General features: G+C 42.8%; 2 protein-coding genes across 5 annotated transcripts; one reads left to right on the top strand and one right to left on the bottom strand.

Annotated features, from left to right (window-relative positions):
• The first annotated feature begins 1,496 nt into the window (after positions 1–1,496).
• On the top strand, positions 1,497–9,158 carry thap4 (THAP domain containing 4). Its single transcript, XM_024010312.2, has 5 exons — positions 1,497–1,629; positions 3,321–3,474; positions 7,695–7,804; positions 8,295–8,398; positions 8,755–9,158. The coding sequence occupies exons 1-5, from the start codon at positions 1,605–1,607 to the stop codon at positions 8,869–8,871; spliced, it is 510 nt and encodes a 169-aa protein (XP_023866080.1). The 5' UTR covers positions 1,497–1,604; the 3' UTR covers positions 8,872–9,158.
• Positions 9,159–10,088: 930 nt separating this feature from the next.
• Positions 10,089–16,613, bottom strand: LOC111979681 (bcl-2-related ovarian killer protein homolog A). 4 transcript variants are annotated; one of them, XM_024010310.2, is made up of 6 exons: positions 16,307–16,613; positions 15,525–15,698; positions 14,370–14,498; positions 14,051–14,113; positions 11,031–11,194; positions 10,201–10,419 (listed from the first exon to the last, which is right to left on the bottom strand). In XM_024010310.2, exons 2-6 carry the CDS (start codon positions 15,688–15,690, stop codon positions 10,294–10,296), a joined length of 648 nt encoding a protein of 215 aa, XP_023866078.1. In that variant the 5' UTR covers positions 15,691–15,698; positions 16,307–16,613; the 3' UTR covers positions 10,201–10,293. The 4 variants fall into 4 exon arrangements, with proteins under 4 accessions (XP_070305083.1, XP_023866079.1, XP_023866078.1 ...); XM_024010309.2 differs by having other exon boundaries at positions 15,525–15,837; positions 16,307–16,580; XM_070448982.1 differs by lacking the exon at positions 14,051–14,113 and having other exon boundaries at positions 10,089–10,419.
• Between the last annotated feature and the right edge of the window lie 1,834 nt (positions 16,614–18,447).

The raw sequence follows: 18,447 nt of genomic DNA, 5'->3' as shown, positions 1-18,447 counted from the left end.
GCCTGATCGTCCCGCAGTGGCAGACCACGTGTAACAACACTTGCCCAGGATCGGTACATCCCGAAACATCACACTGGCGGACAGGTACAGGATGGCAACAACAACTGCCCGAGTTACACCAGGAACGACACAATCCGTCCATCAGTGCTCAGACTGTCCGCAATAGGCTGAGAGAGCTGGACTGAGGGCTTGTACCTGTTGTAAGGCAGGTCCTCACCAGACATCACCGCAACAACGTCGCCAATGGGCATAAACCACCGTCGCTGACCAGACAGACTGCAAAAATGCTCTTCATGACGAGTCGCGGTTTTGTCTCATCAGGGGTGATGGTCGATTCGCGTTATCGTCAAAGGAATGAGCGTTTACACCGAGGCCTGTACTTCTGGAGCGGGATCAATTTGGAGGTGAGGGTCCGTCATGGTCTGGGCAGTGTCACAGCATCATCGACTGAGCTTGTTGTCATTGCAGGCAATCTCAACGCTGTGCGTTACAGGGAAGACATCCTCCTCCCTTCATGTGGTTACCCTTCCTGCAGGCTCATCCATGACATGACCTCCAGGCCATGACCAAGAATGTCAGTGTTCTGCCATGGCCAGCGAAGAGCCCGGATCTCAATCMCATTGAGCACGTCTTGGAGCTATTGGATCGGAGGGTGAAGGCTAGGGCCATTCCCCCAAGAAAATGTCCGGGAACTTGCAGGTGCCTTGGTGGAAGAGTGGGGTAACATCTCACAGCAAGAACTGGCAAATCTGGTGCAGTCCATGAGGAGGAGATGTACTGCAGTACTTAATGCAGCTGGTGGCCACACCAGATACTGACTGTTACTTTTGATTTTGACCCCCACCCCCTTTGTTCAGGGACACATTATTACATTTCTGTTAGTCACCTGTCTGTGGAACTTGTTCAGTTTATGTCTCAGTTGTTGAATCTTGTTATGTTCATACAAATATTTACACACAATAAACGCAGTTGACAGTGAGAGGACGTTTCTTTTTTTGCTGAGTTTATTTCAAGTACAGAGGAAARTCAGGGAGGGGAGGACGGTAGGAGGGGACAGAAGAGAGGAGGCTATTTTTACACGATTTAAGGTTGGGACACAGCCAGTTGAACAAGTCCTTAAATGTGATAGGAAAGGATCCAACAGGAAAGTGTGATTATTGTCAGGAAACAGAAATAGTGGAGTATGTAATGCTACAGTGTGGGCAGTATCAGAGGGAAAGGAAGAGGCTGAGATCTGGTATGAGGGAGAAGGGGATACATACAGTAAATTAGTTTAATTGTATATTGAGTAGAACGTCATTAGATATAGTCTCAAATATGTTATATTTTTTAAGAGCAACGGGGCTGGCAGGTAGRATTTCGTGTCTTCCTGTCTCTAGCCCACACTCCAGTACAGTAGGTTGCGGTAATGCACCATAACGTTGGATGCCAACCTCCGATAAACCCCACTGAAGAAGATTAATCTGTGAAAAAGGGGGCGTCAGTAACATGACAGCCTGAGAATAATATTGTCGCAGTATTATATGCACCATTTCACTGCTTCGCGAAAKATTGGTCTTCCTTTTCTAACATAATGACATACTTTGAATAAGACAACCTTTGCAATGGCGTGCCCTTTTCACCAGTCAGGTAAGCAATTTTTTTACAATCTAATTCCAACGGTGAAACATTTTATCCTTGAACTGCTTACTTAGCCTACTCTCTATACGTGTATATTCAATGTCAACAGCATACCAACTCGATACAATTTTACTCGGTAGATATAGCTTTACTTTATTTAGTTTTTACATATAACACTTGCGACATTGCGCTTTGTGTAGGTTGGCTATAAGGTTAGATTCATGATATCGATAACGGCCCAAGAAACACATTTTATAAATTTCCTTATGGCCCTGCTACACTTCAACCATCGAGCGACTTCACCATTCATTTTCTAGATTAAGGTTGACTCAATCGTTTTAAACTTTTGTTTTACTATTGACAGTTACAGCTGATTTAGGGATTGTATATCTATTCGCTCTTTTTAAATATGTCATTTAATGCATTAGTTTGTCTCTGACTTGTTTAATCAAACGTTTTGCCGCCAGCTCCTTATATCAGGGCATGAAAGTGTCCTGAATTAGCCTAGTACRCAAGTGCGCCCAGCTATAYCCTGTCCCGAGATTGTTTTTCCGAGCTAAACCAAAGTTATTTTATAACTAACGCAAAATGGACCACGGCCAGTCATTTGCAATGGGAGCAAATTAATCCACCCGATTAGACTATAATCACTCCACTGTAAAAGGTAAATATCAGCAAACCATTCAAATAGTACGTGTAGTACGCGTAAGCTTGGAATAGTGAGTCAGAACCACACATTGTACTGTGTTGGCAGAACAGGTGTGGTTAGAATCCCCGAGCTGACAAGGTAAAAATCTGTCGTTCTGCCTCTGAGCAAGGCAGTTAACCTACTGTTCCCCGRTAGACCGTCATTGTTAATACGAATTTGTTCCCTAACYGAYTTGCCTMGTTAAATAAATAAATAAAAAGCAAGTAAGTGGGCGAGCCAAGCACAACCTAGTGAGATCYTATTGGCTCGTTCTAGCATAGGYCTACATTTGCTTATTTCCAATAGGGTACGTCTACACTGAATTCTGCTGTGCAATAAGTCAATTCGCCCTTGCATTACTTCTAAAGAACGCAAAATTAAAACTTTGGCAAAGGATAAAGTCTACAAAACGTAGTTCACTCTGTTCATGACATATTATAGTTTTGGAAACATAAAAATGTATTGAGGTCAAATGTTTAATCAATGAGAATTTGCATAACGTCGGCCAAAATCCATCTAACTCCATCTTCTCCCACTGCCGGTGTTGTACCGAAAAGCTCCCCCTGCAAGCCAACCCCCCCCCCCCCCCCTTCGCGGAACGCGCACGCACTCAATTCTTCATTGCTGCGACTTGCTTGCTAGTTGAGATTTCTGATCACGTAGCTGCGTTTTCATTTTTTTTTTTTTATGTCCTTTGATCATTTGGTCGAAGGCATATGGCCTCGACTATACACCACTGGCTATTTTACTAAGATTTATGATGTCAAGAAGCTACTATGTTCACAATGTAAACAAAAACAACTTGTGTAATTGGAGGATCATTTGGTACAACCACTAGCAACAATTGATAGTAAAGCAACGCAACCCGTATAGTGGAGCTGAAGTGGCGAGCGACTACGAGTTTTTGTTGCGTATTCATAGGCTACGTCAAAATCGGATACGTGCCGTGGTTGTCTGGCTAGGCCTACGCAAATGACTGTCCCCTATATGAAGCCCTTGTGTTCCCCCATAGCTGAGCTGAACCCTGCGCTGCTGGCATTGGACTGGCTTCTCGGGGTCTGGGAGTCCGATGAGCCAGGAGAGGGCTCATTCTCCTCCATACCACCTTTCCGCTACAACGAGAGACTGCACTTCTCCCATGTGGGCCAACCAGTCATCAACTTCATGTGAGTTGGACTGACAGCTGACTAGGGTACAGCAGGCCTAACAAACATCACACTACACAAGTAGAGCCTGTCAAGGTTGCGCTTAGCCTGCTATGATTTTTTTGAATCATGTCCTTTCTAGCTCAGTTGGTAGAGTAGGGCGCCTGTAATGACCATACATATGTAAAATGTATGCACGCATGACTAAGTTGCTTTGGACAAAAGTGTCTGCTAAATGACTAATTGTTTTGGATTCAACGTCTGGCATAAATGAGCGTTTGGGTCAGGGAAGTTTCCTCTGACAACCTTTACAAGCCAGAATGTTGAATAAAATTATATTTTGACTAACTTTACCTGTTKTCCGTGTGGTTGGTTCTTTTGCAGGTTGGTGTGTGAGACAATATATCCACAGGAAAGTAGAATTACATCAACTTTTCTGCATAAAAAGATGATTATGAGATAATTGGCTTTAAATTTCTGAAGTGTCAGCTATTTTTATCTTGAATTTATCAAACATGAATGGGTATTGAGTACTATGTAGGTAGAGAACATTAAAACTTGGCTGTCAATAACATTTGGACAAAAATGCAGATAAAACCTTAGTCCCAAGCTMTACATGGTAAACACCGCCCAAGAAAATGCTTACTTGCAGGTTCCTTCTTGACAATGCAATAATAATAGATAAGAATATGAACAAAGTAAATGGCTGAATAGAATAAATAAAATACAGGAACAATTTTATAGTCCAATATTTAAACATGTTTTGGGGAAGGCAGGGATTGGGGGCAAGTGTGTAGTGCATGTGTGCGGAGACTCAGCAGGTGAACTGGACTGACCAAGTGTTCAGCAGTCTGACGGTTTGTAGATACCAACAGGCTCAGAGACCGTTTCTATCAGACCTCATGCTCCGATACCGTCTGCCTGACTAAGGAAGTGAACAGCTGGTGTGTGTGGGGTCCTTGATGTGCGAGACTTCCTCATGCACTGTTTCCAGTAGATGTCCTGGATGGGTGGGAACACTGGGGCCGTCTTCACCCGCTGCTGAAGGGCCTTGCGGTTGAGGAGAGAGCAATTCCCGACCAGGCCATGATGCAACCGGTCAGGACGCTCTTGATGGTGTAGMGGTAGTATTGGGAGAGGACTGGGGGATGGCATGCCAAATTACTTCAGCCGCCTTAGGAAGTAGCAGCGCTGTTGCACCCTCGACTGGTGGTGTTATTGGTCCATGTCAAGCCCTCAGTGGAAAATGCAGTCCTGTTGCTGTGGATTGGGGCATGTTCCCTTTGCTTTCTGAAGTCAACAGTCAACTCCTTTTGTTCTGCTGATATTGAGGGAGAGGTTGTTGAACTGGCATTGAGGTACCAGGACAGTTACCACCTCCCTWTAGGCTGACTCGTTGTTGGTTATCAGGCCTACAACCGTGGYGTCGTCAGMAAACTTRGAGTTGGTGTTGCACAAAGTCAGTTGTGGGTGAACCGGGAGTACAGCAGAGGGCTGAGGACACACCTGTGTTAAGAGTAGTGTGGGGGTGTTGTCAATCCTCAGCCTGTGGTTTTCCCATCAGGTAGTTCAGGATCCAGTTGCAGAGGGTGTTGTCCAGACACAGGACTTTGAGCTTGGTGTCAARCATAGAGAACAATAGTGTTGAGTGCTGAACTGTAGCCAATGGGGCGATAGTCATTTGGGAATGTCACCTTGGTCTTGGGCATTGGGATGATGGCGGTCTCCTTAAAGCAAGTGGGGGGACTACAGGTTGAAGATGCCCGCCAGCTGGTCAGTGCACACTCTGAGGATGCGGCCAGGGATACTATCTGAGCCGGCTGCTTTGTGAGGATTCACTCTTCTGAGAGTGGAGCGCAAAAGTGCTTGGTCATCCGGTGCAGCGTGAGTCTTCCTGGATGGCTCGTTATTGTCGGCCTTGAAGTGAGCATATGTGGTAAGCTCGCCTGGGAGGGAGGCATCGGTGGGCACTGTAGATGGCTGTAGTCCTTGCGACATGCATCGCGAGTCTGAATTGTTGAACATCGKTTTGAATTTTTTTACTTTTTGCGTCCCTAATGGATTTGCGGAACTCGTACCTGGTTGCCTTGTACTTGCCTTCAAGTTGTCGGGGTTCGTTCTGACATTGAATGCTGCAGTACGGCCTCTGAGCATGGTGTGGATTTTCACCATTCATCCAGGGTTTTTGGTTGGATTGTTATTGTGGGTATAACACATCTCCTAATGAAGCCTGTGACTAACAATGTATATTCCCCAATGTTGGTGGATGAGTCCTGGGTGGATGACTCTTCGAACATATTCCAATCAGTATTCCCAAAACAGACCTGCAGCATTGAGTCTGCCTCTGTCCAGCGCCTCACTGTTCTGTGTTGGTGGCTCCCTCTTGAGTTGCTGCTTGTAGGTGGKGAGTAGGAACAGCGACGTGATCTGATTGGCCGACGTGGGGGCGGTGGTTGGCGTTGTACTCGTCACGGATGTTTGTGTACACCTGTTCCAGCATGTTTCCTATCATGGGTTARGATACATGTTGGTGATACTTTGGAAGAATTTGGTTGAAATTAGGGATGCACGATATCGGTAAGCATATTGGAATCGGACGATATTAGATAAATGTCAACATCGGCCCGATGTCTAGTTTAATGCCGATGTGCAAAACCGATGTCAAAGCTGACGTGCATACCTATATAACGTAGATGTAATGACGGCATGAAAAATACTGCGCTACACAGAACAAAAGCAGAAAAATACTAAGCGCACACTTCCAACAAGTTTAAGTCGAGCAGTCATTTGAAAGAGTGAACATTTCAGCGAGACAGCTCAAAGGTGAAATCMATCAACGCCAAGATAATGGAATTCATTGCCCTTGACAATCAACCGTTCTCTGTCGTGGATGATGTTGGCTTTYGCCGACTGGTCGAGCACCTCGAGCCCCGGTACACACTACCAAGTAGGCGCTATTTTTCAGATGTTACCCTACCGGAGTTRCACAGTATTGTTGAAACCCACATCYATGAGCTACTTGCTATGGGCGTCACTGCTATTAGCTTCACGACTGACATTTGGACCAGCGACGTCAGCCCCATGAGCATGCTGAGTCTGACAGCACAGTGGGTCGACGAGGATTTCGTACTGAGGAAAACCGTATTGCATGCTCAAGAATGTGCTGGTTCTCATACCGCTACTACCATTTTAAATGGCATTTGAGAACCTGTTTGAAACTTGAACACACTCCTAGCTCCATTCGAACAACTGAATCGAAAAATACGTTTATCAACTGCGTCTGCAGCAGACGTGAYACCCTCTGTCATGGCWTTTAAACKYCTGCTCAACAAAACTKCCRACACAGACCGTGGGGTTAACTTGCAAAAGTACTCTACAAGAGGCTGTAAATAAGCAATTCGGTGGCATTCTCTCGGAACCTCCTTTACTGTCGCCACCATGCTCGATGCTAGGTACAAGGACCGCTACTTCGATGCAAACAAGCGGGGTTTACATGAAATGTTAGACAGCTGGACAAGATGGAAAAGGACACTGAGTGCGTACCGAGGAAGAGGCCATGGACAGAGAGCTGAAACTTCACTGCTTGACGTGTATGATGAAATCCTGCTTGAGACTGAACAAATTAAGAAATGGGTTTTGATTGTTTTACTGGTAATAGGGACATGCATAAAGGCTAACAAACTTGAACTGTACTAGAATGCTTAAGGCCACTAAAATGTTATATCGGTTATCGGAATTGTTTTTTAATTTATTTTTTGGGCAAGGAAAATATCGGTATTGGCCAAAAATGTCATATCGGTTCCTCCCTAGTTAAAATCTCCAGCGACAATATGCCTCCGGGTGAGGATTCTTGCTGGCTAATGTTCTTGTACCGTTTGTTGAGTGCCGCCTTTGATATTTGCTTGCGCAGAACCATGTAAACGTGCACAAGTTTGGCAAGTATCTTTGACAGAAACCTCAACGCACTTCCAGCGCTTTGAAAAGTATAATTACATCAACTTTCCTGTGGRTGTATTGTCTCTCATTTCTACCTGCAAAAGGACCAACCACACRGACAACCGGTAAAGTAAGTTTCAAATATCATTTTATTCAACATTCTGGCTCGTAGAGGTCATGAGGAAATTTTTCTGATCCAAATGCTAATTTATGCCCGACGTGAAATTCGACGTTGGGTTTCCGGGCTAGGATGAAYGTACAGTGTTATAATAATCACGTGTACATTTATTTCCCCTGTTCTGCAGGTTTAATGCGTTCCATGCTGAGAATAAGAAACCTATGCACAGGGAGTGTGGCTTCATCAGAATACAACCAGGCGGCAACAGAGTAGCCTTCATTATAGCACAGAACTCAGGTACGAGACTGTTCAATGCTTTAGACCTAGCCTATACTTACCCCTCAGATAATTTAGAMCGTTGCCCAAGTGGGACTTGAATCTGCAACTTTTCATCTGTCCGTTCAACTAAGCTATTAAACCAGGTCTGAACCTCTAATCTCAGATAACCCAAATCTGAAGTCTCACGTAATTAGTCAGTGGCTCGATTTTAAGTTCTGGTTCCATACGTATTGAGAGAAGAGATGAAAAGCTGCTAGAACGAGGAGCAGAACCAGAACAAGGAGTTCCACCCTCTCTCTTTGCAAGTTATGGCCAAATRTCCCCTCCAAATTTCAAAAGATGCCAAAACCTTTTTTTTTGTCCAAATAACCAGTGACAAAACACCGGAACTACTGCTGCTCATTATCACATTAGTTCCCAACAGATTCTACAGTATCAGTTATGTTTGCATAGATCTGTCCATGAGAGATCAGAACCTCCTATAAATCTGGTGTTCTCTTCTCTACAGGCCTGGTGGAGATTGAGGAAGGAGACCTGACTGGACAGCAGTTAACTCTACACACCCATGCCCTGGCCAGAACCTCCTTCGCTAAAGAACCCCATGTACAGCAGGTGAGACTGCCACTTTCTAGTCTGTTGATACTCTTTTCGATCCAACAAAATTTGGCCTATGCCCCTAATAGATATTCAATGGTTGGTGTAAAAACAATTTACCGCTTTGCTATTTCCTGATCTGTAAATACTGGGGGGTTTAGGGATTGGGCTTAGAAGCTACCTTGTGCAAAGTTGCTTACAACTTTCTGGTTCTTTTAATTTGTTACGTCAAGTTTTACAAAATTGACAGATCCAATAAAGTGTTACAGAATTTAACAAGCTCCCTTCCAATTGGATACTCTCTGGTGTCAAGTGCACTACTCTGGTTAAACCACAGTAATTAGGATTTGATGGATTCCTGTTCTCTCCCTCAGATTTCCAGAGTGTTCCAGCTGAGACCGGATGGGAAGCTTGAGCAGACTGTCTCCATGGCGATGGAGGGTGGGCCACTTATGCAGCATTTGCACATCACCTACCGCCGCTCCTCTTGACCACCAGGAGRTGACGGGGAGTAATAACAAGCACTAGACTTTGTTCATTTGATTTTCCTGCCCCTTAATTAATGCTGATCTAGGTTAGTGTTTTCTCCCATTGGGGTTTGGGGAGGATAAACCGATTCTAGATGTGGTCATTGTGCCAAAAGACAGCTGCAACAAGTGATGTTTAAGTAAGTGTGTTCAGCCCTTAATTTAATGCTACCATAATCAAGTTGTCCTTCTCATAGAGGCTGTATTGAACCCAATGGATAAGTTGAATAAAAACAAATGTAACAATCTAATTGTGGTGATTTCACTCCTGTTTACAGCACTTATTACGATAGTGTTTAAAAGTTTATTTTGCATATGAAAGTATATACAGCACAATAAGTCAACTGGACCACAGGAAAGATACTTTAAGATTCAATCACTACAGTATCTGAATAAAATACATTAAGATTTTAAAAGATCCAACATTCTAAAATATCCCCCATAAATCAACGGGAGAGTATTCATTAGGGCACACCGTAGCAAAAACATTGCAACAAACAAGTTTCTTATTGGACAAATGCAAGGTTGACCCCTACCCGTTTCATTCCTAGCAAATACAGCACTGTAAAGTGTGCARAGCCTGGCTAGACGTGCATCCCACAACAGTAATAGCTCATCATACAATTCATGTCCTCTACAGTGGTGCAGCAAAAAAACAATTGGATGCTTTGTCCATTTCTTCAGTGTAAAGTCCCAGAGATGATATGCTGTAGGCATCAGACTGAAGTGAGATCCAGAGGTATGAGCACCTACCAAAGTACTCACGCCGACACAGTAGTGCAAAATGCATTACGACACTGAAAGATACATGGTTCTGTACAACTAAAAAGTTGACTTCAGATCAACTTTTGCTGATGTGTATTGGTCGTTCCACAAAATAAGTTCCTTTGCGTCCCTTTKATATTTTAAGTAGAAATTGTGCACAAATTATTTTAAAAGCCTGTTATATTAAATGAAGTGCCCTTTTTAATATAGACCACATGGAAAATTAAACAAAATGACAAATTCAGCATTTTGACTTCTAGTCTGATGCATCATACGGGCTACATTTCTGTATTTGGAAAGTTATACATCAAACTTTATCGTTGACATGCAAAACATTTTRKGCCYCAACAATGGACTAATGAAACAAATACCAAGACTTTGGGTGGAATTTTCTGAAGTAGATCATCTGCTCTTCGCACTAAAAAGGGCACCTAATTGGTGGAACTACCCAAATGAAATACTCTTTGGAAGAAGAGCATTCATTGATTGTACAAATGTGATACTGTGACTTGGCAAGAAGGAAAGTCACTGTTTAGACAGTCATCAATCTTCCAGAAAATGTGTTCCATCAGGACTTCAAGTGCGTGTTCTTTCAACCCGGAATTCTTCTCCCAATTCTTCTCATGGCTCCTTCATAATGTAGATGTACAGTGTTGATAGAAAGTGCTTGCAGGAYTGGGCAACGGGAGACAGCCAATGGGTCTGAGGAACGGCATCTAACTTCACCACACACCTCTTAATGTCCGTCTGGAAAAAGACAGGTCACATTGGAAATGCCTAAGAGAAACTGTCAGGACATTCTTTGCATCCTCCATCCTTCTCAACATGCATTGAAGGTCAGGAAAATAACCTTAGATCTAAGATATTTGAAGGAGGGCGATGTAAGGAATCAAGAAAAGACAATTGAGAAGCCAAAATCTCTGGTAATGTTGCCCATACACTTCCACTGAACCGCTAGAGGGCAGCATAGGCTAAACTCTGCATCCTTCAAAARACTACATTGAGGGGAAGGTCTGCTGCGCTTCAATAAGCATCCTGCTTCGAATACRCCGACAGCGTYATTGCATTTTGGTACACCAGAATGACCTTAATTTCCAATGAAACGCTGCGATTGCGTTGCAGAGGCAGCGCGTTCGGTGTGGTGCATACATAGGATTTATCGAACAAATGTATGCGTAGACGGCTTGACAGAAATGGTAGCAGAAGGTGAATGTTAAACTTTTGTTGCATACATATCCAGATGAAGCTGCATACTATTTTGCGCAATGACGCTGTCGGTGTGTTCGAAGAACCACAACGATGTGGTAGTTACGAAACAAAACTGTCCCTTGGTCAACAACAACAGTCCAGCCACTCACCCATCCTCCGCGTTTCTTCAGCCAAGGGGCCAGGTTATTGCGGACAAACTGGCCCAGGCTGTCCACTATGGTTTGGACCGTAGCTGGCTGGTTCTGTCGCACGCAGTCCACCGCCAGAGCCCCAGCCACGGCGTACATAGATACCACCTTCCCCCATGTGATACCTATGGACGGGAGAGCGAGAATCACGGATCAGTTGGCTGATTGTGGTTAKTTGATCATGATGCTTCATACTATTTATTGCAATACTGCAACATTATTGAAAAGAACATAGCTCATAACAAAACAGTTGAGGCAGTTAGACTGCTGATAAGTGTGTATTGCAGTTCACCAGTCCCAAYTCAAATACAGTGGGGTCCGAAATTGACACCATTGATATAAAGATAAGCAAAAATGACCAAATGAAATCAATCAAATACTGAGCTATATTAGAGGCTCAAAAACAGAGGGGTATTTATATTTTATAGTAATACAGTGGCTCAGAGAAAGATTCATTGTTAAACAATCTAAACAAACATTGACGCTCGTTTTCAATGCGTTAACTGCACTGAGCCTTTTTCTAAAATGGTTTATGAGTTGTAGAACACTGGGAGGGATCTTAGACCATTCTTCCATACACAATCCTTCCAGATCCTTGATGTCCTTCATCTGAGTTTATGGTGGGCCTTCTTCCATTCATACCACAGGTTTTCAATGGATTTCAAGTCCGGAGACTGAGATGGCCATTGCAAAATRTTGCTTTTTGTGGCCAATAAACCATTTATTTGCATATTTTGATGTGTAAAGCCAAGTTTCAGCCTCCTGGTACTGGGTAAAGTTCACGGTGCCGATGACCATAAGAGCTCTATTTTCCTGTCGTGACCAAAAGCTCCAGTTCAAATCCATGTGCAAATGCCATTTAGCAAACAGGCATTTATATTTGTTGGATGACAAGAAAATACACTTTGGCCATGCACAGCASTGGTGGGTTTGGCGTCGCAATAAGAATACATGAGCAGAAAATAACCCCATACCTACTGTAAAATAGGRTGGTGGATCTTTGATGTTATGAGTCTATTTTGCTTCCACTGGTCCTGGGGCCCTTAAGGTCAATGGCATCATGAACTTTACCCAGTACCAGGACATTTTAGCCAAAAACCTGGTTTCCTCTGCCAGGYGGCTGAAACTCTTYCAGCAARAMAATAACCCSAAGCACGCGTATCCATGGAAGAAGGCCCACCATCAACTCAGATGAAGGACATCRAGGATCTGGAAGGATTGTGTATGGAAGACCTACAAAGAAATGGTTAATTGGCAACAAAAATCAACATTTTGCATTGACATCTCAGTCTCCACTCTCCGGACTTGAAACCCATTGAAAACCTGTGGTTTGAAKTATTGAAAACAGGGGTGTCAATCGTTTTGACCCCTACCTTTGAGAAATGTTTTCAAATTTTTATTAAGGGTGTCAATTTCGGACCCCATTGTACTTTATTTTAAATTGCTCTACTTCTACATGCTGCAGTCTAGTGCAGAGATGGTACCAAGACACTGCCTACTTCAGAAGTCAACTGTACAGTATGTCCATTATCCAGAGAGAAAGAGCAAGACAGTCGCATCAGAGCTCTACATCAAAGAAATGGTCATTAGTTTCCTGGTAAAGCCGTTTGGCTATCAGCCCTGTTATGACTGTGATGCTTGAAGAACGGAAAAACCTGCACTCACTGAAATAGTCTGCTTTGATGTATATATTTTTTGCATCAGAGGTCAGAACAAACGCGTKTCGGTGGCATCCTTCATCAGCGTTTAGAGAAGAGGCATTGGCCCATATTTATAGATGACATCACACTGCAGTACTGCTTCTTTCTTTGCATTATAGTCATTTAGCAGACGCTCTTATCCAGARCGACTTACAGGAGTGATTAGGGTTAAGTGCCTTGCTCAAAGCCATAGACATATTTTTCACTTAGTCGGCTCGGGGATTCGAACCAGCAACCTTTCGGTTACTGGCCCAATGCTCTGAACCGCTGGGGTATCTAACGCCATTTTTCATAATCATTATTTACATTCATTTTTCTACAATTTTCCACAAGAGCTTCAAAATAATAATAATAAAAGAAATGCACACCTGTTGCTCACAGGAAGCAAACTAACAGGAGTTATTCATATGACTGTGATGCAACAAGAAGGCTAATGGCATTAGCCTCCTTTAAGCATTTTTTGTTTGCCTTCACTGACTGACCTGTGACCTGGTTCTAGGGATCTATGGACCTCAGGGAAGGCTTAAACAAGCTAACTCCCTCTGGGACAGGGAGTTACTCACGTCGTCTAACTCCCTACAGAGATCTGACCCTGACGTGAGATGACCCAGCCAAGAATAGATTGTCTGGGGATAAGGAGAAGATGGAGGAAGAGAAGGGTTAGAAGGGAAGGGAGAGAAATCGGGGACATTGGGGAAGCAAGATTAGTTTGTGCACTTGGCAATGAGTAAAAGACGAGAGGCGAGGTTACACGGAACGTCTAGCCAAAGCACTTCCTTATCGAATGTAATCGAATGATGTCATAATGGTCTATGGTTGGAAGTTGAAACACTTAATTTCAATCGTTTTTTTAAGAACAGTTCATGATCAGAGTTGGGATTTTGATCCATTACAATCCATTATTCTGAGTGCAGCATTTGATTGACAATTAAATCATTATTCATTAGTCTCTATTGCAATCATTACATGTAAGCAATTTTGCTTATCTTTTTTTAGTCTAATWAATATACTGCCGTTTAACACCACATCCCAAAAGGTCAACGTTGCCTTGGTCAAAGGTTTGTTTTTCTGTCTGGAGGAATCCCACGGTGTTCCAAAAAGGCCTCTGGTGACGTCAAAACAGTCACAGTTCTGCCTAAATGCCTGCTCGAAAAATGCTTTCGAATGTAGCCTATTTTTATCTTTCCAGACACAGAGCCAAGTTTGAGCGACATATTATTAATGCAGCCCAGGGGACCCATCCTGTACTGTAGCAGTAATTCATGTATGGCATTGAATTACCTTTTCGCTCTTTAGTGACATGATCCATAGCAGAAACGGTGTGTACTAGTGACGGAATGTGAGCTGTTAGATAAAAAATAAATGCATGTTTTTGTCAAAGTTTCAACTTGTCTATGTCCAATAGACAGAAAAACATGTCAAGTAAAGAAAATAAAGATGTAGGCTACTGTGTGATGCTTTTACACAGCAGAGACTGCATGTACCAGTGACGGAATAGGACAGTTGTTCCAGACACCTGATGTTCTTGTGTGTTGCCAAAAATCAGCCCTGACTGGTCAGCTTATGCAACATCAACCCCCAACCCTTTGAAGTTGTTCACCTGCTGCGAATATCTCTGTTGCCACAGCAACGAAGGCATCAGAAACCATGGTCTCCATGGCTACTGAGATGTTGAGCTGTCTCGCCACGTTCCGGTAGACACTGGGCCGCATGCACTCCAGCTCATCACCTAGAAAAACCAGGGGCGACCACAAGGCTGAACATTTAGGAACAGGATAGCGCTGAGAAAGCATGACTGGTCTATCAACCCAATTAATGACTTAAAGTTTCAATCCGCAATTGAAACAATAAAGTGCCTCCCCACCTGTTTCGGTAAAAAGCTGAGGAATAGGGCTGGAGAAATGTAATCGCTCAAATTCTTAGACAGAGCTATGGATGCAAGGACTGACCAGCCATGATATMAAACCTATAGTTTAAATCATGTTGAGGCTATATAGTGTTTGTTAACATCTACTTTGTTTACAAACATTGCAGTAAAAAAAACACTTATAATACGTTGGGTTCTGATGGGGTACAACAGTTGAACAAAGCTCATGAGGCCTTTATTTATAATTTATATTCTTCAAGAATCAATGGATACATATCATGAATTTATACATCCAAAATGGATGCAGCAACTGCAGATTGTTTCACTGTCAAATAAGGGGCAATCATTGAACCACAGGGGCGTTAGTTTCTATGACCAGTCTGGTTATCCTAAATCAGTTTTTCCCCAAACTTTTTGGCTCTGTGACCAAGCTTTTAGAGATGTGTTGTTATCAACAAAGTAAACAAATCTATTGTCTTGGCCACAAACCAACCCAAGCTGAACAAAATCAGCCATAGCCCACAACCCACCAGTGTGTCCAGACAGGTCCTGCGCCACCCATTTAGTAAATATAGATGATGAACAAGAGGGGCCTGTGGGGTATGTAAGTGTCATCTCACCTGTCTCAATTAGCATACCAAACTGAACCATTCAGTAGCTTGATTGCCCTCACCCCGGACTGCCAGACGGTTTTTAATAGCATTCTGGGTCATGCATGTCAGTCTGTGCCAGTCCTTAATCTCAAGGCAAGCCACTGATATACACGTGGTGGACAAATCCWGTACAGTGTGTACCATATCTATTCAGTGGAACATAGGGATTCTCAAGAGAAATTAGGTAATTTTTTATGTGAAGTTTCACATGTAACGATTTGCAGCAGGTTCTTACCGAGACAGAGAAGCACAGCAGCCACATCACAAAGCGTTGAGTCCACCTGAGTTTTGGACGAGCCTAGCCCATAGAGGTTGAGCCTAGAGTGTATGTAGTCCCTACACAGTGCCTTGGACTTGGACACTAGTTCTTTGTCGGACGGGGAATGATCAAAGGCCTCCATCACCCCGGCTGCAAACACAGAAGAGTGACGAATCACCTCCATCTCCCAAACAGGATTCTGATTGGGAAAAACCTGACCASTTCAGTGTATCAGTGCCTGAGTGGTTCTGCTCAGCGGCAGCTCCCAAAATGAAGATAATCTTTAAATCTGTTAAAAAAATAAATAAAATGGCCTATCACAAACGTTTTACATGTTAACAAAATATATATTTTTWATGAAATACAAATAAGAATGGTCAAAATGCATTCAAAAACTTTAATTTAATAAACCACTTTGTTATGTAACTCCAAGTAGGTTGTATGATTCATAAACTTGCCATAGAGGCATAGCCAAGACCGACAATTATCATAGGTCTACAATTATTTAATATCCATATATATGTACGAAAGAAATGTCAAGCTAGAATAACCTAGTGAATTTCCCCTCGTTCATTTTACTAGATATAGACCAATTTATGTAGGCTGAGAAATTAGTAAAATACTATTTCCGCATTAATTACTCATTATTAATCCTCGATCAAACCTATTAACCTGTAGGTATTAAGAGTATCTTCCTAAATTGATATAGAAAATTTCACCCGACACCTGCTGAAAGACACGCATCACAGTGATCTTACCGATGCCATTTTGATTGGATTCAAATCATTCCTTGGGTGCCAAGGTAAAACATGTATATCCCTTCGGAAAAGTACTGTCGAATACAGTGCTCAAATTACAAATCCTGTCTGCATACCGTCACAATTTTAACAAACAACGCAAAAAATCGTTGATGAAATTCCTTTTCTTGCGCGCAACCTTTTACAATAAATACAGAAAACAAGCCATATTAACAAATGTAGCTACTAGACAGTACTTCGTGTGCAGACCAAATTCATAGAAAACGGTATGTCCACTCTTCGGTTTCCTTCTATAGCAAATTATTTGGGTTGAGATGACGCGAAGCGCAGCCAAAGAGAGCGTCTTTTCATGCCCCACCCACTTCACCGGGCGCAGTGCTCAACTATCGTTGGCCCCGTTCATAAACTTTACATCCTAAATGTGTTGTTGTCTTCTGTAACCTAATAGGCATGAATATTCATTTGAATATTCATTTTATCATATGTCTTGCTTATCTCAAAGAATTTCATTCACATCTTAATTTAAATTAAGGGAAAACTAGGCTACATAAAATAAATAGGCTAACCTGGCTGCAACTCAATAAAATAATTATCATAAGCCTAGTAGCTATAAAACATTTAAGGGTATTGACCACCCGTGGCACCGTTCCCATTGTTAAGCCTTATTATCTCTATATTTAAATTGACCWAAACGACAGAGACGCCAAGAGTGGAGCACCTTCAAATCACATGGATTTTGTGTTGTAGATATGTGGTAGTAGAGTAGTGTAATTTAATGCTTGTAATTGTTTATAAATGCCTTCATTTTGCTGGACCCCAGGAAGAGTAGCTGCTACCTTGGCAGGAACTAATGGGGATCTGTAATAAATCCTAATACACATACAGGGGTTAGAATGCTTAGAAATAGAATCCACCTCTTTATGAGCAAATTACATGCGCTCTAAACTCCAAATGTAGACTATACTAATAAACCAGATGTAGATGCATCAATTGATTTATTCAGGGTAAGGATTTCATTTGGGATATTATACTACTTCTACCCCTCCTCTCTTTCAGTTTCCGTAGTGTAGAAGTTATTGCGTTTGCCTAACACACAGGGGCCAGTCACATACAGTCATTTAAAAGTATGGACAGTACTTAAAACAAATGAAACATGAGTCCAAACCACTTCCATCAATGTAAATAGATGATCAGCTCCTTTCCACTAGATGTTAGAACATTGGCGCGGGGACTTGCTTCCATTCAGCCACAAGAGCATTAGTGAGGTCAGGCACTGATGTTTGGCGATTAGGCCTGGCTCACAGTCGGCGTTCCAATTCATCCCAAAGGTGTCCGTATGGGGTTGAGGTCAGGGTTCTGTGCAGGCCAGTCAAGTTCTTCCACACTGATCTCGACAAACCATTTCTGTATGGACCTCGCTTTGTGCACAGGGGCATTGTCATGCTGAAAYAGGAAAGGGCTTTCCCCAAACTTTTCTCCCAAAGTTAGAAGGACAGAATCATCTCAAATGTCATTGTATTCTGTAGCGTTAAGATTTCCCTTCACTGGAACTAAGGGCCCTGACCCATGAACACAGCCCTCGACCATTATTCCTCCTCCACCACACTTTAGAGTTGGCATTATGTATTCGGGCAGTTAGCCTTCTCCTGACATCCGCCAAACACAGATTAGTCCTTCGGACTGCCAGATAGTGAACTGTGATTCATCACTCCAGACAACTAATTTCCRCTGCTCCAGAGTCCAATGGCAGCGAGCTTTACACCACAYCACACCGAATACAACAGCTGTAGATCTTACAGTGAAATGCTTACTTATGAGYCCCTAAATAACAATGCCGTTTTAAAAAATATGGATAAGAATAAGAAATAAAAGYAACAAGTAATTAAAGAGCAGCAGTAAAATAACAATAGCGAGACTATATACAGGGGGGTACMGRTACAGAGTCAATATATGGGGGCACAGGTTAGTTGAGGTAATATGTACATGTAGGTAGAGTTATTAAWGTGAATATGCATAGATGCGTAGTGTTGCATCCGAGGAYAGACGATTTTCACGCGTTWWGCGCTTCAGCACTCGGTAGTCCTGTTCTGTGTGGCCTACCACTTCCCAGCTGAGCCATTGTTGTGTCTAGAAGTTTCCAC

This window comes from Salvelinus sp. IW2-2015, linkage group LG19, assembly GCF_002910315.2.
Source record: "Salvelinus sp. IW2-2015 linkage group LG19, ASM291031v2, whole genome shotgun sequence".
Taxonomy (NCBI): domain Eukaryota; kingdom Metazoa; phylum Chordata; class Actinopteri; order Salmoniformes; family Salmonidae; genus Salvelinus; species Salvelinus sp. IW2-2015.
The sequence above is the reverse complement of the archived record's forward strand: the minus strand, read 5'-3'. Positions and strand labels throughout refer to the sequence as shown.